Source organism: Micropterus salmoides, unplaced genomic scaffold (genome assembly GCF_014851395.1).
Source record: "Micropterus salmoides isolate LMB-PRFRI ecotype aquatic unplaced genomic scaffold, ASM1485139v1 Ms_hic_scaffold_12, whole genome shotgun sequence".
Lineage (NCBI taxonomy): Eukaryota > Metazoa > Chordata > Actinopteri > Centrarchiformes > Centrarchidae > Micropterus > Micropterus salmoides.
Genome location: NW_024040263.1, coordinates 14,229,206 through 14,256,873, shown reverse-complemented (window position 1 = coordinate 14,256,873; position 27,668 = coordinate 14,229,206). Strand labels below are relative to the sequence as shown.

Below are 27,668 nucleotides of genomic sequence, written 5' to 3'. Positions count from 1 at the left end.
ACCTTCCGATAAAACCTGTTTTACAGCAATGTCTGTGAAATAAACTCAGTTAGCACTTGTTTTTACAAGACAGAACAGAGCACTACAGATATAACAGATCCACGTGTGTGAGACAAAAAGAGAAAATGACAGAGGGACGCAATGTGATGTGAGGCTCTTCACGTGCAGGTCTAAAAATACTGTCTGTCTCTTGTGTGATTGTCCTGGAGAAAAATAGCTTCTTCCTAGCCAAGTGGCTGTGTGTCCATGTCTCTGTGCTCACTGAACCTGTGTCGCCGGGTATTTACTCACTGCTCTGGGTTGATGTTGAGTGATTTATTCCCGCAATCCACTCTCCCCTATGTATGAACAATACAAAGACTGCGTCATAGTTTGTCAACCCTCCGCCTGTGCCAGTCCACTGTCCTGTGGTTGAATAGTGGATGCATAAAAGCTCAGCTTGCCGAGATCACTTCATGACTGGATTTTATGTCCACTGTCGGATATTGATGATTGAACTCTTAGAACCTCCAGGCTTCAGTTGAGACCTGCAAGTTTAAATCCTGCAGAATTTAAGGATATATAAGGAATTTGTTTATCTCCAAAGAGATGTCTGCATTTTAAATGTTCTGGCCCTTATATCTAGAAATGACTTGTGTTCAGGTCTAGACGATCTTGGCCTATTTCTTACTCAGCTTTGTTGGAAGATCCCTTTTCAAGTGAACTTACTGTGTCATCCCCTCTTTCCCTTCATTTTACTGTTCTTTTTGCAATCTGTTTTCTTTTCAGCTCTTCATCTATTTTCCTCCCCCAGAGCCAGCAAGCCCCCAGAATTTGTCTCTTTACCCTAGATTTCTTCTTCTTCTTCTTCTTCTTCTTCTTATTTTGCTATCACTCCTGTACATCTCTCATTTCCCTCCAAAATACCTCCCTCCCTTCACCCTCTCTTGCCCCCACACTCCTCCCTACCACCGGCCCCTACACGATCCTGATGTGCCAGGAGGTCAGATTTCACTGCAGCCTTTGACATTTTCATCTCTCTCTCCTCCGCCTCTCTGTCTGTGTCTCCTCTGCCTGCCTATTTGTCTGTCTCTCTTTCTCCACTGGGAGTGGTATGATGGGATTCTGGAAGAAGGGAGTCCTAATGGAGCCGCGGCCGTCATTACATTACCTCTGAGCAGCTACAGCCAAACACACACACACACACTCACACACTCACATATAATCAGAGCTGTCTTCCAGTGCCAATAGCAATGTTTGGCCAATTGGGGTCTCTGTGGGTGCAGTTGTTCAGGGTGTTATTTTCGTTATCTGTATAGAAATACTTTAATAGCACAGTTCTTCTGTTTATGTAGATGGCAATGTAAATGTCTGTTTCTCATACCAATTAAGCCTTATTGAATTTGGAGTGAAAAAATGTGTATGGACATACACACACCCAAACACACTCACAACATTATATAGCTGTATTTACCAGAGCTGTTAGAGCACCTGTGTGGTTATAAGTGCTTCCTCAGAGACCAGTCAACCACTCCTGTACCTCTACTGATGGTTACCCAAAGCCATTAAGAATTAACATTTATTTATATTTATAATAATATTTATTTATACCTGTTGCTAATTTGCATCATACCTGAATTTATATCTATTCTGTATTCTGTTGACAAATTAATAATCTCCACTTAATTTAACATCAGCTTGAAAGCACAAATATTTTATTACATTTTTTATTGTAAATAAATTCAGGAGTCAAGGGGTTAAGTGTGGTCATGCTGTATGTGTGCTATGTACATTGATGTATATTAAGGCAACATCAAGTATAAAGTTACTTAGGTCTTCAACCAATTGTTATTTAATGTGTACAATTTCAGAAAATAGTTAAAAGGCCTCTTAATGCTGAGAGGTGAGATTGTAGATGGTAGATGTAAAATAATGAGTCAGTTCATCCATAAGTTGATCAAAAGAAAACAAATCTGTAACTATTTTGATAATGGATTTATTGTTTTAGTCATTTTTCAACCACAAATGGCGAGCATTCACTGGTTGCTGCTTCTGAAGTGTGGGGACTTTCTGCTTGTAATGTGTTGAATATTTTGGGGTTTTGGTCGGACAAAACAGGCTGTTGGAATACATCTCATTGGGCTCCAAAAAATGCGAATGGAAGTGGAAGTTTCACTACTTTCTGACAATTGAATCATAATAATAATTGGCAGATTAATTCGCTATCATTTGCTGCAGCCCTAGATTGAATATTTTAGCTAACGAACACACCAAAACCCAAAGATATACAATTAACAGCCAAGCAAATTAGTAAATTACCAAAAGTGTTTTTTTGCCAAATGACTATTCAGATAATTTACTAATCATCTCAGTTTTTGTTATCTTCTATAGGGCTGCAACTAAAGATTATTTTCATTATCAATTAATCTGCTGATTATTTTCTCGATTTATCATTTTGTCTAAAAACTGTTTGAAAATTGTGAAACATGTCTCACTTTCTAGAGCTCCCGGTAATGCCTTGTCTTGTTTGATCAACAGTTCAAAAGCCAAAGATATTCAGTTTACGATGTTTACAATGATATAAAACAAAGAAGCAACAAATCATCACCTTTAAGGAGCTAGAACCAGCTAATTCTTGGTATTTCTGCTTGAAAAGTAAATCAAAGGATTATTTAATTACCCATGGGTAAATTCACCTCAGAGATTGACCATATTTGGCATTATACTCCGGCCTGAAAATACCAAGGAGCGATTTCGGTGACCAGCTCTGATGCAATATTCAAGCAAGAGTCATAATACATGGGTTTCGTATGAGGATCCATACTATGTCATGGTGATAGGGCGGTGAGAAAAGCATTAGTATTCCTGTCCACGATCCAGCATGTCTATATTTGGGTACAAACAGGGTCCTGACACTCTATATCTTTATTGGTCATCATGGTACAGTACCTCATAACTAGCTGGGGTGGCCTAGTTATATCTGACACCATCTCCCACTGGCCCATTTTTACATTGATGGATGTTTGAAGGGCAGAGAGCAGAGAGCATCACCCGATGAGTCATAGTCAGTCGTCATCATCATCATTGTGCTTCTCTTGTTTAGGTGAAAGGCTGTTCATCAAAAGAGCACAAACAAAGTTAAAAATTGACAAAGAAGACTTATAAGGAGAGACAGTGACAGCACATAATGCATAGAGATGATTGCATTAATTGGCCACAGCTGCAGGATATAAGGAAATAACCTAGACTATTGAAATGCATCCTCAATCAAGGAAGTATAAAGAATGATTTTGTCAATGATTGCATCTTTGGCCAGTCATGCTCTATAGAGGGCAGGTGCTTGTTTTTTTGACTAGTGGCAGCAGGAGGCATTTAGATGTCAATTATTCATTATGGCCTTATAACTTCCCGTCAGAACGAGGGAGAGAAAGGAGGGCGTGGTTGATGATCAATGGACTTCTCAGAAGCTCACCTCAAACACCTTCATGTAAGTGCGCTCTCTCTTCGTCAGCTCCTTCTTAACCTTCCTCTCATGATCCATCTCTCCCCACTGCCCCCCATCGTGTTTGAGTTGAATAAGTGAAGGTTTTCTCACAGGAAAACACATCAAAGCTTTTCGCTGTGTTGTTGGGAAAAGCATCGTTCACTTCACTGCGCTGAGACAAACGGACAATTTGGAAAATCAGAAGAGTGCAGAATACCTTGTAAAAGCACCTTAATACCTGTTTTATGCCCACACTCTGATTATATCTAAATCTGGGGTTTGTGTTAGTTTTATCACTTAGGCCTAACAATTAAAATGCTTTTTGTGCACTGACTCAAAATCATTATTTTGGTTTGGTTTTAGCCTAAAACGGAACTGAAAAGTGTGTCTGTTATTTAAATGTTTATACTTAAACTCACATCTGTTATTCAGTCTGAATCATTCTGTCTCTCTCACAGTGAAATATTATGTCTGTCTGACTAATTGTCTGCCTGGGTATTTTTCTCTCTCTCTGCATCTGACAGCATCACTCAGCATTCCTGGTATGACTGTGCTGCCGCGAATTTTAGGTCACCCGCTTCCATTATTCATTATACATTCATCTTGAAGGTGAAATCAGTTTCTGCCTCAATACCCTTAGTCATCTGACGCTGCATGAGATCAGCCCATTAGATGGAAAAACATTGTGCCAACATTTTAGCAATGCTAGCACATAAACTGTGGGTCAGAGTGGTAAAACAGAAATGGTGCTTCTCTGTGTACTGCAAATGCACGCAACGTTTGAGGGCTGTGGCTCTTCTTGTGGTCGTCTGGATATGAACGTCAGAATGTCAGATTTAAAGATAGGTTGACCATGACCATTTGGGGAGAAAAAAAATGTATGAATGTGCACAAGTCAATTTGGGGTCTTTTGGCTAAAAAAATTGTTACTCTTTTTACTCGTTCTTACAATTCCAGTATAGCTATAGAATAGCTGATTTAGCCAATTAATGTCTCAATGGCTAGCTGAGTACTTTGTGATGTACAGTTCTGAACTCATAACCTGCATGCACATCTACTAGACCCTATGGCTTGATAAATTCCCCATGATCCTATACACTACAGGCTTCCTACCTATATATAGATACACTTCCTACAGTCTCAATAAAGTCCATAACACCCTGATACCAGGATCTTACTCACCACTGCAGTGGGATGGTATAGGTGGTGTATTTTCCATTGGACTCTACGCCTCTCTCTCATCTCGTTAACAGGAATGGCAAACTGACGTCATGCGTTCCCGAGGGACTTGGGCAGGACTTCAAAGAGGAAAAAAAGGAAAGCCATAAATTAGTATGACGGCCATTTCCAAGGCAGTGGGTATCATACCAGCTCTCCTATGTCACAGAGAAGCAGTGGATATTGGTTGTAGTTGCAGGCATTGCATTTTACTGATAGCTTTTTGAGATAATGCCTCATAAACCTGGCGTCAGTTGCGGGAAGTAAATAATGCATTTACGGACGTAATCGGTGCCTACTCTGCCTCGTAGTTTGCTTTGAAAAAGGGATGTCGAAGGTTTGTGGCCTAATGTAGCAAAAAGCAAAAGCTGCAAGCAATCAGATAATGTAGTGCTGCTGTCTGCCTGTAGGGCTGGTGTTTGTCTATCTGAGGAAGTGGGGAGGGCTGTTTATATGGTAGCAACATTGAAGGATGAGCTGCTGAAGCCGTGTTAGTGGTAAATCAGCTAAGTCGCAAATCAGATGTATCCATTTGTGTGTGTGCACATGTATCAGTGTGTGGATGCTTCAATTACAACAGGGTGTGGTCTTCTTGACTTTCTCCCTCTAGTCGTCTCTCTCTCTCTGGGCATATCATGTGACTGCATCAAGGTTATGTGTCCCATCTACTATCTCTCTATTCCCTCTGTACTCATTTCAGCCACCACCCGTCCCCACCCATGTCTCGGTGCCATTATTGTATCACTGTATTTGGGTGTGGTCCGATCTTTATTCTTCGCCGTCTGCTTCTTCCTCTTGCTATTAAATTTGAGTCTGTGTGATTTGGCTTTTTGAGAGACAGAGAGTTGCGTTGTGTACTTTATGGCTTTAACCTTTCCTAAGCTGTAAAATAGGCCGCAAAAATGACTTGAAATTTAAATCATATCTGTGGGCCAATGCATTACTGTCTCTGCCATGTGTTATGTTCATTCTGTTGTGTGTTTACATAAGGCATACATAATTTATGGACTAGCAATTTAGTCATTACCTATATTTACACTATCCTACTGATAGCACTATTAAGGAATGAAAAGCATTTGTCCTTATTGATTTTGTTGTTTGTTGTGTTTGTCACATATCTTATTCCTGTCATGAATCTTCAAAAACCTTAAAAGGCTCTGCGGTTCGTCTGTAGACTGCACTGGAAACTATGTTTATTTGAACATACAGTTTTTGGAATCAGGCAGGTAGTAAAGCTGTATTTTCTCTTGTTACAGTCATGTGATACAGGGTTCAGCTGCAGTTTAAAATCAATATCCTGAAGTGTGTGTGCGTGTGCGTGCGTGCGTGCGTGTGCGTGCGTGCGTGTGTGTGTGTGTGTGTGTGTGTGTGTGCGCATATTCTGAGCCTGAGTGTAGGCATTGCAGAGTCGTTGTCTTGAGTAAAGATTGTATGAAAAAATCATCCCCTCAGGTTTCTGGATGTTCAATCTTTATTATGAAGCCATGGTCTGAAACATTCTCAAACATATTGTACTTAGTTAGATTAGAAGATCTACCACTGTCATGTCTGGGCATTAGATGTAGAGCTAGAGCTGACTTAATTAGCTTTGCATAAAGATTAAAATCAGAAACAATTAGCCCAGCACTGTCCAAAGCTCCAAAATACACAAAGTGAAATGTAAAAAGGACAAGGTGAGGTTTTACAGAAAGTTAAGCTATTTACTGGAACAACTTCTCCTCAGTCTTCTCTTTAATTCTCTTCTATTATTTTAAGCCTTGACATCTCGTAGAACAACATTTCTCAACTAAAGGGGTAAGTTAATTTAACTGTTTAGACCTCACAATTCTTTGGAAAAGAATGTGTTCAATTTGTAATGGAAAATTTATTAAAGCATTGAAAGTAGTTGGGTCTCTTTGATTTCGTCTTCCAGTCCACTTTTTAAAAAGCAAAGCAAAATCTGCCTCTTGTATAGTGGGATTTAGGCCTTCTACTGTATCACCGTACATGTCACTCGCACACTTGCCTGGTTAACATAAGCATAATGCATCTCTTATACCAAACCGGTGGAAGTACTAATGAAAACTAGCATTTCTCAGCGAGGAGCAGTTGGGAGGTGGTTAAAAATTGTGGTCATGAAAAATGTAATAGCTTCCAAAAGAGTCATCTTAAACAGAAAGATCCTCCCTCCATTAAATCTCAGATGCATTATATGCTGCCAGACACTCATCACTGGCAGAACTCCACTAGTCAGCACTGTGGCTCCATTAGCAGGCAGACAAATCATCAACAACAACAACAGCAGCAGCAATACAAAAACAACCATAGAAATAACAGCAAAAACAAATACAGGCTTCCAGGAACAGAAAGAGACAAAGAAAGCAGTGGTTTTATATGTTTTAGCTCATTTACAGCTAACTATGTTCCAAAGTATATTATATAAGTGATTAATGTCTTTTTCCTACTTCCCAGGCTGCCACTGGCTAATTTGAGTTCATGTCAGTGTGGTATGAAAATAAACTTGCAGAAGCAAGCAAGTTGCACATAGGCAATCCATCACACTGAAGGTTTTATTTATTTATTTGTTTATTGTCAAAGTTACATATCCTTTTGCTTGGTAATGGAGTTGAGAGCAAGCACTGAATACAGAAATGTTCATTATGTATACGCAAAAGCACAAAGATGAAGAATAAACATGAACGTTGTGAAACTTCAGTTCATTTGGTAATTCCTCGTACTAAAAAGGTTGCAAGCAGCTCTTTGCATATCCATACATGTAAATGTGTTGACACACTAAACCTGCGCACACGTCCACTCACAACTTGAAGCACACTAACAGGCGCGGGCAGGGATATGTGTGCCTGTCTCTGCATCTCCCATATCTGTCTATCACAGAGTCCTAATGGGCCTTATAAAAGCCTTTGGATCTATAAAATGAAAAGCAGAGCATTAACCCCCTCCCCCTGTACGAGATCCACCAAAACCAATAGAAATAACAGCTCGCATCAGCTTTCTCTGGAGCCCCCCCCCCCCTCCTTCAGTGTAATCTGACTCCTAAATGGACACACTCATTCACACACACACATACTTCTTTAGTTCATTGTGTATTCTTGTAATCCTTGTTATCTGGCATGAGTGATGGAAAGGATCAATACAGGTCGTTGATGAGCCTTTGCTGATGCATAGACACTGAAAAAGTTAGTAGAATAGTACTAATAAAGGTATATTGTACACACACACACACACACACACACACACACACACACACACACACACACACACACACACACACACACACACACACACACAATAACAATATTGCAGTAGGAACACTGTTTCAGGCTCAACTAACATGCTGATCAATAACATTATGGATTCTGTCGGTTAAATCTGAAACCCAAGACGTCCCGCAATACAGTAGCTGTCACTTTCAGATGTTTAGATTTCCTTGCATTGTACGGCATACTGTATGTCATTGGGGAAGGTTTTCTTTCTGTTTTACTTTTGAGCACCTTAACGATTAGACAAATATATAATATGCACATAGTTAACTGTTCCTAGAATGCTAGATATAAAACACAAAAAGACCAGGTCAAAAACATCAAGTAATGTCAAGTACTGAAAGACTGGGACATAAAGACACAAGACATGGACTCGTGGAAATAGCAGATACTGGTATAAATCATTGCAAGTTATTTCAAGACTCTGTTATTATCCCTTTTAAGCACACTAACACTTTTTACTTTTCAAATCACTGTTGAAAAGAGTTTTTAGGCTGTGTTGTTTTAGGCAGACCCAGGAGGAGACACAGAGCAGGAGGAGTAAAGATAACGTCTTTATTGAGAAAGCGATTGTTGATTAAGATCTTGATATATCGACAAAAAGCTAGCCCTGAAGATTTATTTTGTTTTGAATGCCAGTGTCATAGAATAATGATGCAATAATCTGAAGTAGGAATTTATTCCTTTGTCCAAATCTTTTTTTACAGTCATCATCATTTATTTTGTTAAATCAAAGAGCCATAGATGTTTCCTAAGGGGAAACAAACCTTGTTCTCTGTTTTACCAGCAGAGAGTGCTAAAGGAGCAGAGCACGTCCACAGAAATATACAGGAAAACAGGATCATAATGGAACTGAATGAAGCATTCAGGCTGTATGCACCATCTTAGAACATTTTAGACAGCATTATAGTGTAGGGTGATTCAGCAGATCTCTCATTCATGATTACTAGTAGAACGAGATGCTGCTGATGTTGCTGTTGTTGTTGTTGACTGAGTCTGAAAACATATCAGGCAAATGTGTGAACAGAAATAGAGGTGTGAGATAGTGCCCCTGTCCCTGGTGCTGAAATGTCAAACTCCTAACATTAGCTGCATTGACAGAGAGAGACCTTGACACCCGTCTGCTGGCGCACACACACACACACACACACACACACACACACACAAGCTGTCAAATCATATTCCATCAGCCACCAGTACCGGCATTGCAGTGCAGTTGAGATCCAGACCGACCCACTTTCCCCCATGCAGGGGGAAGTCTGTAACTTGCAGGTCACTGGGAGCCAGTGTTCTGTGCTCACTTGTCCCCCTCCGGACTGGGTGGTGTGGCCCGTCTTCTCTGCTTGCTCACAGACGGACAGCCTGTACCCAAGTTCACCCTGTTCCTCTTCCTCCCCACTCTTCTTTTCTCTTCCTTGGAGCTGCCCCTCTTTTTAATGTCGTTTCAATTTATTTAATCAACTGTTTTATATCTATGTCCGCTTTTTGTCCCCTAAGACCTCATTTCCCCCACTTTCCACTGTATTGTCTTCTTTTTGCATAGTAGAAATGTTTTATTTTTGCAGATATCAAACTGCTGTTGATCACTGTCATATGGCATACCCACTCACACTTATTCATCAGATGGGAGGGAAGTGCACAAATACTCTAACATCTCAAAAAGCTAAGCCTTTAACTTTACCCAGGAAATAAACAGAAAAAGACAGAAAATAATGTGGTTGTTCGTTGGATATGTTGGATTCATGTTTAGGTAAACTGGCACATGTGGAAAATCAACTACTTGTGCGAAATTTACCAACTACAGTTTACGGTGCTAAAATTTCAACTAATTTAACTTTTGGTTGGTTGAACCCTTGCAAATACACAACAGTTGGATTTCTGTCTTGGTGTTCTTTTAAGGCACTCTGTGTCACATGTGTACATGATTATAGCTTCTTCAAACTTATTGTGTTGTAAAAGGTTTGTGACAGTCCAAGAAAATCCTTTCATCCCATTTATGTCAGTGTCCGATGGTCTGACACAACCACTGGGGGGCACCAATAGAAGACTATTCCACGCAAAATGGCTTTAATACTCACTTGATTTGCCCTATCTGCAGCTCCCCCACTTTAATCCACCCCATGTCCTCTCCACATCCATTAACCTTCCTTTCTCCTCATGTGTCGCTCTTTTCCTCAGGATAAACTGCATTTTCACTGCAATAGTGAGTGAGAATAAGTGTGGCTGTTGCAGTCAGCTGGCTGTTGGCATGCAGCTTTCCTAAACCCCTTACACAAAAAAAAACCTTTCCTGTGACTGTAGCTCACATGCAGGTTTTGTGTGTGTGTGTGTGTGTGTGTGTGTGTGTGTGTGTGTGTGTGTGTGTGTGTGTGCACACGCACACACACGCACAAAACACATTTTGTAGACATCTGTTCACATGCAGTAGGGTTTCCATCACATCTGGATTGGGTCATTCCCTGTGTGTGTGTGTGTGGGTACATGTAGTGACTCTTACTCTCATCAGTCAGCCCTTTTCAGTCATCATCTCCCTCCCTCATGTCTGGACACATGAATGTGAATGGTTCATTATCAATTGGCATATATAGATGTGTGGACCTCTGAGGGTTTGTGTGAGAATTTTAAAATCCAGTAGCTGTTTCCTGGGCTGAAATGGAGGGACAACGAAGAGAAAGAAGACTGAAGAGAAGAAAATAGAACAATTGAAGAGGAGGGGGATGCAAGGGGAGAAATAGTCAGTAGCTGTTTATTTCCAGAGTCAGTTTAAAGACAGGATCATTTTTGGAGCCAATCCAAGGATTTTATTTTTTATTGCATTTTCAGTTGAGGACTTCAGACGGATATTACTTTAATGGTGGATTAATTTTAATCATTTGGGATATAACCAGAAACTTTCTTGTAAATTTACTTTTTTTTCATGTGACTTAGCACAGTGTTAACAATAGATTTAATTACTTTTTATAATTCATACAGTAGAACTCAGCTTTTTGGCATCTGCAAAGGTTTACATGTACATGTAGTACTAAGTGTTAGTTGAGTACGCATGAAAGTTGGCAAAGTGGAACTGAAGCACCTACTGAAACAATTTTTGAGAAAGTGAAGTCATGGCCCATGCTGCTGCCCACCTGAAGAAAGCTCGTGAGCTTGAGCAAAATCCAGAGTACAGAGCTCTACAGAAAGCCAGGGAGAGGAGGAGGCGGCAGCGTGAGAGAGCTGAGCGAAAGCGTCTGGTAAAACTCACAAAATCATTTTCACAAATTTGTGTCATGCTCATTACCATTTCCTCCACACACATGCTCTTTTGAGGTTAAGAGTATACTGTTAGCATTAGTTTTAGGATGCTGCGTGTGAGAGTGAGTTGTAGGGGTTGCACAGAAGCAGATGTGGTTGGCTGTACACTGTGCTGTGGTTTGCTGTCCTGCTGTCTCAGAAATAGAAATTATTTAAATTATAGATAGATAGTAAAGGTAATAATCTACCAATGGGTTACAACTGCATTAAATGTCAATCCAACAACAAAATTACATTTGTATAAATTACATTTGTATGGACTGATGCCGGTGCATACCATTGATTATCCGTTCTAAATTTACAATGGCCTTCCTCTGTATAGCCTCAGTACAATTAACCAGGAAACAGAGAAGCAGACAATTAAACACAAATGTAAACACAAATGTCCAGCAAGAACTAAAAACACTGCAGCAAGTGCAACAAGGATTATTAGGCTTTTTATAAGAAATAACTGTAGTAACCTGTAATACTGTAATAACCCCCCAACTGTCACTTTAATAGTAGAATAAAACATCACCAGAGCAGACAACACAGAGATGTATTAACAATATAAACTCCACAGCAGCTGCAGCCACATACACACCTTAAAGTAAAGAGTAATCCACCGGGTGGACAGCCATAAGTACATAAGTACTATCCATTTACCAGTTTTTGCTGCAGCTGCTGATTGAACACTTTTCTTTAGATCCATTCTCACACAGTTTATCACCTGAGCTGACTACCCCAAGCATCTTTGGATAAAATAAATATCGGGTTCCGTTGCATTATTTTTGCTTTCCCAAAAAACGGATTTGGACTCTGGTACATCTCTAGTAGTAGTTACTTTGAAAAATGACCTTTGAATAGATCAAGCCGCCTAATTTTTACTGCCACACACTCAAGTTACTTTATCTGGATCAAACCTGTGTTTGATAGCACTTGTGCTCGTCAAATGAATATTGTGTGAGTGTATCTGGCTTCATAATACAGGTCATGACAGTGGTAAAAATAATGACCATAATTAGCCTTGTGTGCACATAATTGCAGCAGCTAATGTGATGTTTATGAAACTGAGTAGAGTTCTGATGATCCTCAGAGTACAGTGTATAATCCAGTATCCTCCTTTCATGACTGACTGCAGTTAAAATCCTGTGTGTGTTTTCTTGGCAGAGAGACTGAAAAAACAGCGAAAGCAGAAGTCACTAAAAACATACTGCAACACAGACTGACATGTGTGCCTTCTGTGTACTTCTGGATCCTGTATAATGCTGCTGGTTTGGTTACCTGTTTGCATGTCTGTTATGAACAAGTATCTGGAATATTCTGCCTTAGTGCCTTAAAAACACATGCTCAGATGAAATCCCATGCACACAGGTTAAGCAAGTTTTCTGAACCATGTCTACACATAATTTTCTACATTCCCCTAATGAAGAACAATGTGTCCTGCGTAAGGATATAAGTTACTGAAATTTGATCTGAGTACTGCATTCAGGCTGGACTTCTATAACTCATCATGCCCCTCTACTTTCCTGGAGAGCACCATAGGCCATGCGGTCTACAGCCTGACTCAAACCCAGCTGTCATGCACCCCACCCTGGGTACATGCAGCAAGGGGTTCTTGTCTTCATTGAGGAGAGGGTCTGGAATAGTAAAAATAGCCAAGGCGGGAGAGACACTGAGGGTTAAATGTTTATGGCTGTAGTTGGTATCCTACAGAGAGAGAGGAGCGCTAGAGGAAGTGCGAACAGGACTGGGCCTTGGCTAGGCTGAGCTCACACACTAAGGCAGAGGTATTTAAGCCAGAGGAGTTTTTTCTGGCCAGAGGATAGAAGGCCATAGAGAGTGGAAAGAGGTGTGGTGAATAATAGTGAAGTAAGTGAGATTTGGACGGAAAACATGGACATATTTAATGGATTGTAAGATTGATCGATGCCGCTTAACGTCCGGAGAGTGGACTGGAGAGGCTTTTAGCTAAGGTCGCAAAGTGAGAAACTATGAGGATTGGACATCTGCTTATAATATAATACCATACAGTGAGTGAAGCGAGTGAAAAAAGGCCTCAGTTTTCAAGTATAGCTGGGAAATTACCAAATGATTTGGATAGTAACCATGGGTAATGCAGCAATGTGTAAGGCCTGTGGATCAGATAAAGCTTTAAAGACCAGTGGGAGTGACAACGATTCAAACCATCACAGTGACTTCTACGGAGCAGCTGACTCTGGATCTGAAGTTGATGATTCGCTGGTAAGAGGTGGAGAGAGAAACATAGCTGGTCATCACCGTTCGTCTTGTCTGTTACACGTGTTGCACTGAGGAAGTGTTCAAGAAAACATTTTGTGACAGTCTCTTTGCTGCTGCTGGTGTGTGTGTGTGTGTGTGTGTGTGTGTGTGTGTGTGTGTTTGACTGATACCTTACCATTTTGACGCCACTAAAACAAGGTTAAAACCTTGTCAACAATCTTTCAGATCAATACAGCTAATGGTCCTTTGCAAAAGTAGTGTGTCATTCATGTAGCAGAATACATTTTGGCGAGTAATATATTTGTAAATGTTCATTGTTAGTCAGTTAATCGATAAGATGATAGACTAACAACCTATCAACTATTTTTTGATTATTGATTTATTGTAGAATCATCATTCAAGCTAAAAATGCACATTCACAAAAACATTCCCTTCTTTTCACTTTTTTCAGATATGTGTCTTTTCTGCTTTTCTTTGTCTTACTGGGGTTTCAATTAGGTGACAGTAACTCAGGCTTTAGGACTTTTTATGTGCGTTTGTAACGACACTTTGATAGACCAAATCAATAACTGATTAATAGAAAAAATAACATGACATCTTTAATAATAAAAATATTTGTTATTTGCAGCTCTTAATATATCAGCAGACTTAATATTATTGGTTGATATTGACTTATACACTCCTACTATATTGCTATGGTCTGCTTTCATAATATGATTAACTGTTCAGCTGTAAAGCATCCTCCCTGAGTATATGTTGTCAACATTTCTGGAGGAGTTCAGTGTTGAAATCAAATTAAATTAATTCACTACATACACATTAATGCAGTAAAACATAGAGCAATGGTGTGTGTGTGTGTGTTGCAGCTGTTTGTGCAGCCTTGAAGTCTGGTGGTTAAATTTAGAATAGCCTACTCTGACAAATCTAACTATTGATACAAGGAGGATGTCTGGCTTCCATAAAACCATAAAACCCTTTCTGAACCCTTTATATTAGCTTTTTAAATCAAATAAACTCCTGTCATGCACAGCAATAACAAGCTACATCCATCTTTCTAAATTGACTTGACTTTTTTTCATGCAGATGTGTATGTAAACAGAACTAAGCCCAAAAAAATTGGGGTTTAAAATTCACTTGTAAATAATAAGATTAAAGACTAATCTGAAATATTTTTTGATTTAGTGTATGTACTGGGTAACAAACTGTTGTTTTATATACAAAATATTTTTTGTATAATAAATACAGTCTGACCTAAATATTTTCTGAACCAACTCTTGCTGTTACATCTTCCATGTCTAACATAAATACAGAAAGTAGAGCTAAAACTTAAAAACATGCTTATATTCCTGGTCCTAACATTAGCCTCTTTCCTCTCTTCATCGGTCTAGTCCGACAGTAACACCAGTTTCCTGCGGGCTGCCAGAGCGGGGAACATTGACAAAGTCCTCGACTACCTGAAAAATGGAGTAGATATCAGCACCTGTAACCAGGTAAGGAAACTTGTTACCCGTATCAACTAAGGCTACATTGAGCATCTGGTGCCTGACGTTTCTGTTAAGATGTATGATGTGCATTGTTTTTCCTGTTATCTTTGCAAATGCACCGCTACACTTCAGTAGCTACATGTAAATGTCAGAGTGAACTTTCTATAATGTCCATTCATTACTTAAATGCTAGAGAGAACACGGAATATGTAGTTTTATAACTAATGTGTTTGGATGAAAAAAATATGTATACATTTGAAGCTTTGTGTAGTGAGACCCATTTTATTCTCCACACTATGTGTACACTGACTGTTCCAGTAGAAAGGCTGAAAATGTATACATTATTTATGATGTATACATGATGTGATGGAAACCTGTTTTTTTTTTTTCATGATGTCTTGAAACAGATGATATTTACTGCGTAGTTTTGATATAGTCAGGTCTTATTTGCATTATATTGGCATTATGGAAATATGGAAATATTAGGGTCTTAGTTAGGGTATGCAGGGTCATCTAACTTTAACTGTCACGAAACAGCTACAGACCAATTAATTTCCATTTTTAAATGGCAAGTGTTGACTTATTAATTAACAATTATAGATTGTTAGTTTCTTGCAAATTGCAAATATCCACAGGCTTAGCAACAAAATGCATTAGAGGACAATGTAGGGTCACAAAGTCATTGAAGGATTTAGTCTTAAGCGTTAAGCTTTGACTTAAGGAAATATAATAATAGTTGTCATCCGTTGTCTAGATTTGGTCAGCAAAAATATATTTTAGTCTAGGAAAACTAAATCTAGTTTTTCTAATGGTTCATCATACATTTAATTATGCTAGTAAGATACAGCACATACATTACATGCTACTGTCATAGCAACAGGTCAAAGCTGTTAACTGCTCTGTCTGTCTGTCTGTCTGTCTGTCAAACCAGTGGATTCTAACCCTCACTCTGCTGTGTCACGGTGGCATCACACAATTGAACTAGGTCAGCGCATACCTTAACCTGCCATGCGGCAATCACAAGATCATAACCACCCTCACAGTCCTCTTTTCTACATGGCCACACCCTCTAATCTAAGCTGTATTTGACAGATCTATGTCCCTCTGACAGCTGTTCTTACCCCCCGCCCCCATATCCACCCCACCCACATTCTACAGAGGAGGAGGGATTGGGGGTGGTGCAAAATCCTTTCCCCCTAGAGCCTCCATTCCTGTCTATGTCAGTATTATTTACAGTAGTCACAAGGTAGCTTAATGGAGCATGGGGAGTGTGGCTGTGTGTATGTTGTAATTGGCTGGCAGACAGGAAGTGGCAACTGGCCACCCATAGCTCTACTACTTGTTGCCATGGGCACCATGGGTTTTGTCCACAAAGAAGCCTGACTATTTAGGCCTGTGATTCTACACTCTCTCTCTCACTCACTCACTCACTCACACACGCACGCACACACACACACACACACGCGCACACACACACACACACACACACAGCTCCCTCTCTGCAACAGGAGAGCCCTGCCCTTCATACTATCTGTCAAGGATCAGATGATCACATTTGAGCCCTTGTCAGGTGACCAAAGATGCGAGTGACATTTCATATAAATCCCAGATAATGCAGTAGATGTCATTTTATTTGGATGTCACAAGTGATAAATACCGCTCAGCTAATATGACCTTACCCATAAGCAGTTAACTGTAGTTCATTTTATTGTTTACACATGAAAACATACACTGACAAAGATGTTATTGTCAATGGCCACATTGAAATTTACATTAGGCTACATGAATGTAAATTAATGTGTGCATGTTCCAGTTTGTGTCTATGCCTGTGTTTCTGACTACACATCCTTAAATGCATGCACCAGTTTACACACATTCTTACAAGTCCAGTACAGACCCACAGTGGTGCTATATCTGATTACCAGTTGTCTGAAGCTTCATCAAACTACCCTTGTTCAGACTGCAGACAGAATGTTATCATGGTCACGTGGTTATGGCTCCAGGATCACAGCTTATTCGGAAACTGTTTACAGCTAGAAGTCATACCCTCACTTCATATTTGAGATCTTTCAGTGGAAGGATGTGGTCAAACTAAAAGTTACTTTCTGGTGAACATGTAAGATTGTACATAGCACTGACGAGTGTCCGCTGGATGTTAACCAGATGCATTTTTTGTGTTGATGGCAGCTGAGGAATGGTTTCTTCCAGCACAGTGGCATGACCATCCTGACATTAGTAACTGACTTTTGTCCAGATATGATGCCATATGAACCATAGTGATATTTCAAGGAGATACAAATTTCCACAACCACCACAGTGATAGAAGAGGACCATTCAAAAGTATTATGTTACCCGTGATTAGCAGCAACATCTCTCTCAGGGAAATGAGTGGACCGGAATCATATCAGTGGAAAAGCACTCCACACAATTACAGGACCATTATCTATAAGAGTATGGTCAGCATTGCAGTCAGTAGAGTCAGAGCTGTGTTGATAAGAGCACCAATAGACAAAGTTCAAACCTTGAGGCCTGGTTAACTGGAAATAACAATCAATTCATCTGAAGTCACTTTAAAATTAAGGAACCTGCATATTGTACAAAACAGCTATTTGCAAATATCAGCACAGTGTTATCACTTAACGCTGTTTGTAATAGCACAGGTCATGGGGGAATAACATCCTATTTTCACAATTGTCAGTGTGTGTTACAGTATAAACCTCCACATTATAAATTGTTATTTTCTGTAATGTGATCAGATATCATCCAGGAAATGTATCCGTAAATGAATAGTATAGTAGATGTAATATTATCAGTGGTTTCAGTGGAGACGCTGGAACGTCACACATGAATTTTGAGTGTTGCCCTTGGTGATGTGTCTGTTCAAGTTAGTTAAAGAGAGGGAGAAAAGAGATTAAAAGAGATGTGTGTGGGTGTGTGACTTTGTGTGTGACTTTGTGTGTGACTTTGTGTGACACAAGCATGTTATTGTAAGATCGGTTAATTTTGGAATAGCAGAGGGAAGGCAGTAGACTTCTGTGTGTGTGTGTGTGTGTGTGTGACCCTGTGTGTGAGCTGTTTCCATGTCCTCACAAATAAAAGCCAGAGTTCCCAGATAATCTACCCAAATGTTAATCCTTGGTGAGTGATATTACTCTTTAATCTGCACGCATTTACATTATTTCCTCTTTTTTTTCCCCCCTCTAACATTCGTTCTGTCTGACACTTGGGCCTATAAAACAACACCAAATATACTTGACCATTTATTACCACGTGTGATGATAACAAAGGTCAGTGGTCATAGGGGCGTGAATTTTAATCTGGGTTGGACAGAGCTCAACAGTGTCCCCTCATGCCAGGAAGCACCGCAAACTGCCAGGGATCATGTGTTGGGCTAAACGTCCATTAGCTAAATGAAGCTTTCACTTACAGCTCAGAGGGAAAGGAGATTTAGATCAGTTTGTGTGACAGAGTGTGTATATGTGTTAGTCTGTTGGGGCTTTTGCTTGTCTTTCCTGAAATACATAATGGTTGAAATGTGATTGAAACACTCTAATAAGATTGCATAATTCTTGCTGTGTCAGTGAGTCCACCATTTCAGAACTAACGGTTAAAGCGGAAATTTTATGCATGTTGAAACCGCTGTTGAAAGTTGTTTCATATCGCCTGTTGGCACTGCAATGAAAGTGTTACTGACGGACTGAGTAATGTGATTTATGAATTACTGAAGTGATGACATTAGAGGCATAGGCAGTGCGACCTAACAAACGTGATGAACATTTCTCCATGGCGGAGTACGACAAGCATCTCCAGCTCAGTATAACCACACCCATCACCTGATGACTGTGGTGGTAATGGTGATGATGATGATTATAATAATGATGATGTTCATGACAATGCTGAAAGGATTAGTCAGTTAATCGATTAGTTGATCAACGAAAAACTATTCTTACAAAAATTTTGATAATTGACCATTTGTTTAAAGGTCCAGTGGACTGAATAGGTGTCATTGTTGGGTCCGGTATCCATATCTTATTATACATCCATGTAGAGGACCAGCTCCCTCTGTCAATATAAAGGGTTCATTCTAAGCTAACAGAAACACAGCGATTCTTATTTTCCATTCAGTTATTATATTATATTCTGTTTCTGTCATATTCTGCCAATATATCCTCTTAAATGTCATACACTGGAACTTCAAGCGAAATATCAACAATTTACTGGTTACAGATTCATTCATCAGATTCATTTTTTCTTTTGCTGTAAATGGGTTTTCATCTGTTGGTCAGACAAAATAAGCAATTTTAAAATGTCACCTTTGGCTCTAGGAAATTGTGATGACAATGGCATAATAACTAGTATCAACAATGTGTCAAATAGCATCAAATAATGAAGATAATAATATTAATAATACAGTCGTCGTCCATAATAATGGGCTAGTCCTGCGATGTAATTCACAAAAGTAGATGAGGTTTGTGTGATTTTGTGTGCATCTAGTGTGAGATAGTGCTAAAGTCAATAGTCTATTAATCATCTAGTTCTAATTTTGAAATGTGAAAATTTGAAATGCAAATGTGAGGATTTATTGCTTTTCTCGGTTCTATGTAATTGTAAATTACAGTAAATAGTTGGGTTCTGGAAAATTGTGATGGCCATTTTTCACAACTCTGATATTTCTTAGAACAAATGATACATTTATGAATTGAAAAAAAAATACTGAAAGATAGATTAATCATGAAAAATATCTTTAATTAAAGCGCTTGGTTACCTTTTAAAGTCATGTCCTAAATCTATGACACAGTCACTCACTTGACCAGATACTCACTTAGATACTTTGGCCTCTGAGGGATGCCTTCTTTTTTTTCCTTTTTTCCTTTTTTTTTTTTTTTTTTTTAGAAAGGTTGACATTTTCATTGGCTTCTAAGTGTGTGTGTGTGTGTGTGTGTGTGTGTGCGTGTGCGTCCTACATAGCCTATATGACTATGCAGAAACATGACACCCCTTTGGCTGTTTGGCATTTGGCAACTCAGAGAAAGTGAGAGTGTGTGTACTCAATTTGTTGTTTGTGTGTGTATGCATGCGTGTTGTACGTGGTGACGGAAGGAAGGGGGGCAATGATAGAGGTGTTGGCAATATAGCAGCTCCTCCTTTACATCAGTGTCAAGAAGAGCCTTCAGAGCCAGGTGGCACAGTTGCTCTCTGTAACCCGTTTTATAGAGTCTGCAGGGGGGGAGAAGAAGGCAGACAGACCCAGGAGTTTGGATCTAAACCAATGGGTGGATGGTTGGAGCTCCATTACTTTTAAATCCAGCTTAGAACATCATTTAAAGACGCAAAAGATAAGAAAGACTAAAGAAAAACTTGTAAAACAGACGACAAAGAATGGAAGAAGAGGAGGACGAGGTGAATCATTCTTCTGTGTTTATACATGTCTGTCATGTCACAGAAAATATGTCTGTGCATGTGTGTTGTATAAATACATCAGCTGTGTTGCAATTGCCAGTACTTCTCGTGTTTCTCGGAAGTTAGTCTCTAGAAATAAGCATCTCTTTTTTTCTATTTTTTGTAATTTGTTGACATTCTTTTATAAGACATCCCCCTGTTTTGAATTTCTCTTATCAACATCAAAAAGAATGTTTTTTCTTATTCTAATATGTTGAAGAAATGTAATGTAAAATGTAATACTGGCCGCTGTCTTGAATGTTCATAAATGGACACAACTGCATCTCTACAATATTGTGTAATTCGGTACGACAGCTCACATTATTGCCTCATCTTCAACAACTTTATATTATACTGTAGGCTTCACAAGGGTAGTATGCATTTATTGCAGGAATATTGTATTTCAAGGCACTGGATTGTGCAGTTGTTGATGATTGTGTCCATTCCCTGTATATTCTGCCTACAATGTAATGCAGGTACTGTATTTATTGCCCAAGCTCTATGGTCTTGGGCTTAATGTTTATAATGTAATTCCATGAGCACCACTCAGTTATGCAATAACCACTACCACATTTGTTTTCTTGACTTCTTGGTGTTTTCTTTTTCTTTTCTCTTCAGAATGGTCTGAACGCGCTACATCTGGCAGCTAAGGAGGGACACAAGGATTTAGTGGAGGAACTGTTGGAGAGGGGAGCACCTGTTGACTCGTCCACCAAGGTACATGCACATATTTATAGTGTTTTAGTTGTTGGTTAATATGCTTTATCAGTGTTCCAGGTATGAACATATCACAGTTGGATCTTTAGCCCTACATAGGGGAATATATGTGGGGGGAAAAGAAAGAAGGGAGGACAGTGACAGCTGGGTGACAGAAAGATAAAGAGGGAGATGATGGGAAGGAGTGCACATGAACGCAAGTAATATATAGTGATATTAGTTGCTATTAAATCACTGCTTCTCTCTCGAACTATGACACTTGAAAATCTAAGAGTTTATGTTTGTAACCTTATATCTTCACTATAATCAAGTGTTCGCCAAAAGTCCAGCGAGACTGTCTTATATGCGTTTCTGGAGTCTTTCTTTTGGACAGCTTCTTTTTTAAATTTACATTGACATAGCAAAGTTTAACATCGGTTACTTCAAGTCTTCAACTTTGAATGAGGTCACGGTGGACTCGTGATTGCATCGTGATTCGCCCATTTTATCTTTACTGGAGAAGAGAGAGGGGGATGATTGTGAGTGTGGGGTAAGCTTCTTGGCAAGCTGTTTGTTATGTGACTCTGTGGATGCCTAACACGTCGGGTTTAACTGCTAGCAACAGTAAACAGCCAGCAAAGAATCTGTCACCTTGCTGCCCATGTCCTTGGAGTGACATGAATTTGGCCTTTGATATTAATCAATCATTAACCTTCACATCCTGAAAATACAATAATGTGCATTATTAATTTGCATAATTTGTTTTTTAAGGAGGATATATTAATTTGAGAGGTTTCTGTGGCCATCACGTCTTTTTTACTTGTGTCTCTTTCAAACAGCTCTGATTTTAAAGTGTTTATGCCCATATGGAATGTAACTGGAATTGGAATGTCATGTGTTTTTGATTTTATGCAACTTCATACGTCTAGTCCTGTACATCTCAGAGGGAAATATTGTACATTTTTCAAACCTTTCTGTCCAGTGAAATGTATCTCCAAATTTTGTGATTTTGAAACTGAAAGATGAAGTGCTTCTGTTATTGGCTGAGAAAATCCTACTACTTCTAATGCTAAAACTATTAATAGAAATTGGATTCGTTCATAAAAGCATCATCACAAAACTGATAAAAGGGCTGTTTTTCTGAGCTCATGAGAACTTGACTTTTTAGAGATATATTGTTCTCACAGGACAGCTACAAAACACAAGATCTTATAGAATATGATGATTGTCCTGTAGATTAAGTTACCCAAAAGCATATTGAGTAGTTAAAATTAGTTGCATTTTGCTGATAATACTTACATACTTGCGTAAGGTTTTCAATGTGGGACTTTTACTTGTAGTGTAGAGTATTTTCACAGTATGGTATAATTACACTTACTTAAGTAAAGGATCTGAACTTCTTCCACAGCTGCACAGTAAACACACTTTTGTTTTTCACTGCAGAAAGGGAACACTGCCCTCCATATTGCCTCACTGGCCGGACAAAAGGAAGTAGTCAGACTACTGGTGAAGAGAGGAGCAGATATCAATTCTCAGTCACAGGTGAGAAGCTTGTCAATGATCAAAAGCTATTAGATAATATGGGAAAAAAAACAAAACAAAGTGTGTATGGACTGTATGCATTTGCTTCTACAGAATGGCTTCACTCCACTCTACATGGCAGCTCAGGAGAATCACTTGGAGGTGGTGCAATACCTGTTGGAAAACGATGGGAACCAAAGCATTGCAACAGAGGTAAGTTTGCATATAAGATACGTGTATGTGTGTTGAACAAATTATAACGCTAAATACTTTATATATTCATATCCCTAACCTCCTTTCACTTCCCCTAAATTGATTGTAGCCATTCAAAATTTTTCTCTTGTTTCTTCTTCTTCTCTTCTCCTCCAGGACGGCTTCACCCCACTGGCCATCGCCCTCCAGCAGGGCCACAACTCAGTGGTCTCCCTGCTGTTGGAGCATGACACCAAGGGTAAGGTCCGCCTACCAGCCTTGCACATCGCAGCCCGCAAGGATGACACAAAGTCTGCCGCACTGCTGCTTCAGAACGACCACAACGCTGACGTCCAGTCTAAGGTGAGGGAGGCCAGCGGGGAGAAATTAATGGATGGAGGTGGGTGGCGTGCCAGATGGGAGTGAAGTGAGAGATAGAGGGAGAATTAAACAGTGTAATTAAACAATGTGGAGAGGGAAGGAGGAATTGAGGGAAGCATACAGAGAGGTAGAAGGAAGTGTGTCATAATGCATCTGACTAAATGGATATAATTTGATAACAATTTAATTCATTTTATCGATTATATTTCCATTTAGGATTAAAATAATATTAATTGATAGATAGCTTTGTTGTTTGCTTCCTTGTCTTTGCTCTTTGCCTGACCTTGTAAGCGTACCCTGTGTTTTATGTGAATGTTGTGATGAGCACTTTACCTAACAACCCTATAACTTACCCCCCCCCTTCTCTCTCGATGCCTCCTAACCAGATGATGGTCAATAGAACCACAGAGGTATACAGAATCATCAGCTATTTGTTTAATTCCCTTTTGTCACTTCTGACCATCTCATTCAGCTCTTCTGTCCTGATCTTTCCCTTATTTAAGGAGGACTTGTGAATTCCTGCATGTTAGAATTATGTACAACTAATATGAATGCATGTAGCTGACTATGGTGTGCTACACACTCCTGCATGGCTGACACTTAATATATTGTGTTGTATTAATATATCTCAGAGAATGTAAGTTTATTGCATTTTAAATATAAATTATTTGTTTTACATTTGTTTTTCTTTTCATTTTAAATGAATAAATCATTCTTTAAAATATATATTACCGTTACTGATTTTTAACTGAAACACTGATTTTATTTATTACTCTCTTTCTCTGCATTACCTGCAGCATGTGTACTTCTAAGCACCTTTATGGCATTGTTTTTCCTCTCTGAAACACATTGTTGATCTTTAAGTTAACTCTTTTTCTTAATTAAATTGCACCATGTCTATCAGAATGGGAAGGTAAGGAGTAAACCCACCTACAACTGTGTACTGTAGATATTTATATATAGCTTATTTATAAATGTCCATTTGTTCGCCCAAGCAGATACACATCGTGCGTAGTTGCTTTGTGTATTTCAGTTTTGGTTTTTACTGTCCTTTATGTTGAACTTTTAGTATCCAGAACCAAACTGCTTTGATTTTTTTCACCATTTGTGTTCTTCTAGCAAGCATGGCGGAATTACTGGATTTTTGCACGCATTATGTATTGCATGTGCTATTTTGGGATATACTCATTTTTTTATGCTTACACTGATGTGTCTAGTTTCTTTTTTCAGTTAGCTGCCTCATCGTAACACTGCTTCAGTAGAATCAGGCTTCTTGTATCTGCTACTTCTTTCTTTTATACCGTCTTTCATTTCTCTTTCTTTTATTCTGCCCCTGCTGTTTGAACCAATCTTCTCTTTCTTCCTTTTTTGTGTTCTTCATCTTTTTCTTTCCTTCTCACTCTCTCCTTCCCTCATTTCTCCTCGTCTGTTTCAAACAGAGTGGGTTCACCCCTCTGCACATCGCTGCTCACTATGGTAACGTGAATGTCTCCACCCTGTTGCTGAACCGAGGAGCTGCAGTGGACTTCACAGCCAGGGTAGCGCCCCATTTCCACTTCTTGGCAAATCAGCTCTATACTGCTGTCTAATAAAACTTTACGTGTGTTTTCACTTTGAGGCTCCCAGAACATACTGTTTACTATTTACCATAACAAACTTTCCCTTTTAAGCTTAGCCTTGATTAACTGCATTTCCCCCTTAAACTATCAAAGGTTACATTTTGTTCTTGCATGTTGTCAGATGCATTGCTTTCTTGAGACTGGTCCATGAAGTTTCTGTTTCTTTAAATACAGTTGGGTAGTTAGTGATGTAACTTTCTATTGCCCTCAACTCAACAGAAACCTAAAAATTTAATTTTGTCATACAAACAGTTATTTAAAGAAATTCCAGGACTTGTGGATTTGAAATGTGATTTGAATAATGTCAGCTCTTGATCTCAACCATTAATTATATTTTTGCTTTGTAAATTGAACAGTTTTGTTTGTTGACTTTGAATTGAATTGTTTCCTTGCCTGCCTTGTCAGAATGGGATAACGCCTCTTCATGTGGCCTCCAAGAGAGGCAACGCCAACATGGTGGCACTGCTGCTGGACCGAGGGGCTCAGATAGATGCTAAAACAAGGGTGAGAGTCATTTTTAAAGTCTGGACATCAGCTTTTATTAAATAGTCCCCCGCCAATGATTGCTTAATAGAGTATATCAACCACTTGTCAATTACCTCTTTTGTCAGAACTGAGATACTGTATACCTATGTGTTTGTGCCTTTATCGGTGCATGTGTGATTGTCCCGCAGGATGGGCTGACCCCCCTGCATTGTGCAGCCAGGAGTGGGCATGACCCAGCAGTGGAAATTCTGCTAGAAAGAGGAGCTCCCATCTTAGCCAGAACCAAGGTAGTGTATGGCTTTGCCATTACTGGGTCAGCACACCCCAGAATCTGTCCTACCACAAAATAAATGTCTTGAGCTTAATATAGCTACAGTTGTTCTGCAATCAGAAAACGTCAGACTTTCAATAGTATTTGTGTGGAGAGCACACAATTGTGTTTGCTCCTCTTTTCTCCTCCCATCTCTGCCATCTCTTTCTTCAGTTAACTGCTTTTTCTGACCTTTTGCATCTATCCATGTGTTGTTTTTTTTCTCACACAGAACGGACTGTCCCCACTGCACATGTCGGCCCAAGGAGACCACATAGAGTGTGTTAAACTCCTGCTGCAGCACAAAGCGCCTGTTGATGATGTCACGCTGGACTACCTCACAGCGCTGCATGTCGCTGCTCACTGTGGCCACTACAGAGTCACTAAGCTTCTGCTGGACAAGAAGGCCAATCCCAACATCAGAGCGCTGGTAGGGATTCACAGGAAATAACAACTGCACAAGCATTAAAAAGAGGCATTAACACAGAATCACAAATATATATATATATATATACACATGTAGGTATACACAAGCACATAAACATGTTCAGACAGGAAGAGTGAGCAGAAGATAATAAAGGGTTCGGGAATGGATGCTTTTGATTCCTACGATGCATCTTTAATTCATTTAAACATAGGAAAACAGAAGAATCAGATAAAGGTTCAATAATAAAATAAAACTACATTTAATCCTCTCTCTGTATGTTTATCTGTTAATTCTCTCTACCAGAATGGTTTCACTCCTCTCCATATTGCTTGTAAGAAGAACAGGGTGAAGGTGATGGAACTTTTGGTCAAATATGGAGCCTCCATTCAGGCTATTACTGAGGTGAGACAATGTGGGAATGTCTCAAAATAGAATCTGTAAATACAGTACACTTTTCTGTATGAAACTTTGCATTTTATGCTCATCTTCCTCTCTCTTGTGCCGCCTCCCTTTCTTTTTCTAGTCTGGTCTGACTCCCATCCATGTAGCTGCCTTCATGGGACACCTCAACATTGTTTTACTTCTGCTACAGAATGGGGCATCTCCTGACGTCCGTAACATTGTGAGTACTGACAAATAATTTGTTCAGTTCTCCGTAGTCAGCTGTCAGAACACATAAGGCATAAAGTTTTCCAATCATCAGTTTCCCTAATGCAACCGCCTAGCAGGTATTGTCATAAATCATGAGGGTTTCATTCAGCACAGTATTTTTCTGCTCATAAATGTTCCTTCTTTGCATATCAGCGTGGTGAGACAGCTCTTCACATGGCAGCACGAGCAGGTCAGATGGAAGTGGTTCGCTGTTTGCTGAGGAATGGAGCATTGGTGGATGCCATGGCAAGGGTGAGTCGGCTGTCGCATCATCAGAGTTAATCACTGTTTCCTTCTGTTTATCATATCAAGAATATTTCATCCACTGGATTATATACAAGTACTCATGGATCATGTTGCCTGCCTCAGCTCTGGCTACTGTGTGTCTGTTTTTTTCTTATTCCATTGCCTCTTCCTGTCTCTTTGCTTCTATTTTTTTCTCTCCTGTATTACCTCTCTACTCAAATTTGTACACCCTTTTCATCCCTCAACCACAGGAGGACCAGACTCCCCTCCACATCGCGTCCCGTTTGGGGAAAACTGATATTGTCCAGTTGCTGCTGCAGCACATGGCTCATCCAGACGCTGCCACCACCAATGGCTACACTCCCCTCCACATTTCAGCCAGGGAGGGCCAAGTAGAGACTGCTGCCGTGCTGCTAGAAGCCGGAGCCTCACACTCACTGGCCACAAAGGTGAGAAGAGGATAAAACAGTTTTGCACAAAGACAGAGAATTACCTAATGAAACAAAGAGATATAAGATTATTGTATAGGCTCACAAATATCCAGTGAAACATGAACAGTTTAAACATGCCGGTTTGAAATAAACATTTCCCTTTTCCCCTCCACAGAAAGGATTCACTCCATTACATGTAGCAGCTAAACATGGAAGCCTTGATGTAGCAAAACTTCTCCTTCAACGCAAAGCTCTCACCGATGATGCTGGCAAGGTGAACAGAAAATTCTTTAGGATTATCTATACTCATTATTTAAATAGAACAATGTAGAG

The 27,668-nt window shown here is 39.5% G+C and overlaps 1 protein-coding gene across 1 annotated transcript in view; it reads left to right on the top strand.

The window, feature by feature from the left end:
* Positions 1 to 27,668, top strand: part of LOC119899093 (ankyrin-2-like) — a 73,537-nt gene that overhangs the window by 2,450 nt on the left and 43,419 nt on the right. Inside the window, exons 2-17 of the mRNA XM_038713505.1 lie at positions 14,841 to 14,942; positions 20,994 to 21,092; positions 22,515 to 22,613; positions 22,707 to 22,805; positions 22,962 to 23,147; positions 23,552 to 23,575; positions 24,070 to 24,078; positions 24,605 to 24,703; positions 25,190 to 25,288; positions 25,459 to 25,557; positions 25,813 to 26,010; positions 26,311 to 26,409; positions 26,531 to 26,629; positions 26,812 to 26,910; positions 27,156 to 27,353; positions 27,511 to 27,609. Coding sequence (XP_038569433.1) covers positions 14,841 to 14,942; positions 20,994 to 21,092; positions 22,515 to 22,613; positions 22,707 to 22,805; positions 22,962 to 23,147; positions 23,552 to 23,575; positions 24,070 to 24,078; positions 24,605 to 24,703; positions 25,190 to 25,288; positions 25,459 to 25,557; positions 25,813 to 26,010; positions 26,311 to 26,409; positions 26,531 to 26,629; positions 26,812 to 26,910; positions 27,156 to 27,353; positions 27,511 to 27,609 — 1,707 coding nt within the window. The remainder of the gene's footprint in view (positions 1 to 14,840; positions 14,943 to 20,993; positions 21,093 to 22,514; positions 22,614 to 22,706; positions 22,806 to 22,961; positions 23,148 to 23,551; positions 23,576 to 24,069; positions 24,079 to 24,604; positions 24,704 to 25,189; positions 25,289 to 25,458; positions 25,558 to 25,812; positions 26,011 to 26,310; positions 26,410 to 26,530; positions 26,630 to 26,811; positions 26,911 to 27,155; positions 27,354 to 27,510; positions 27,610 to 27,668) is intronic.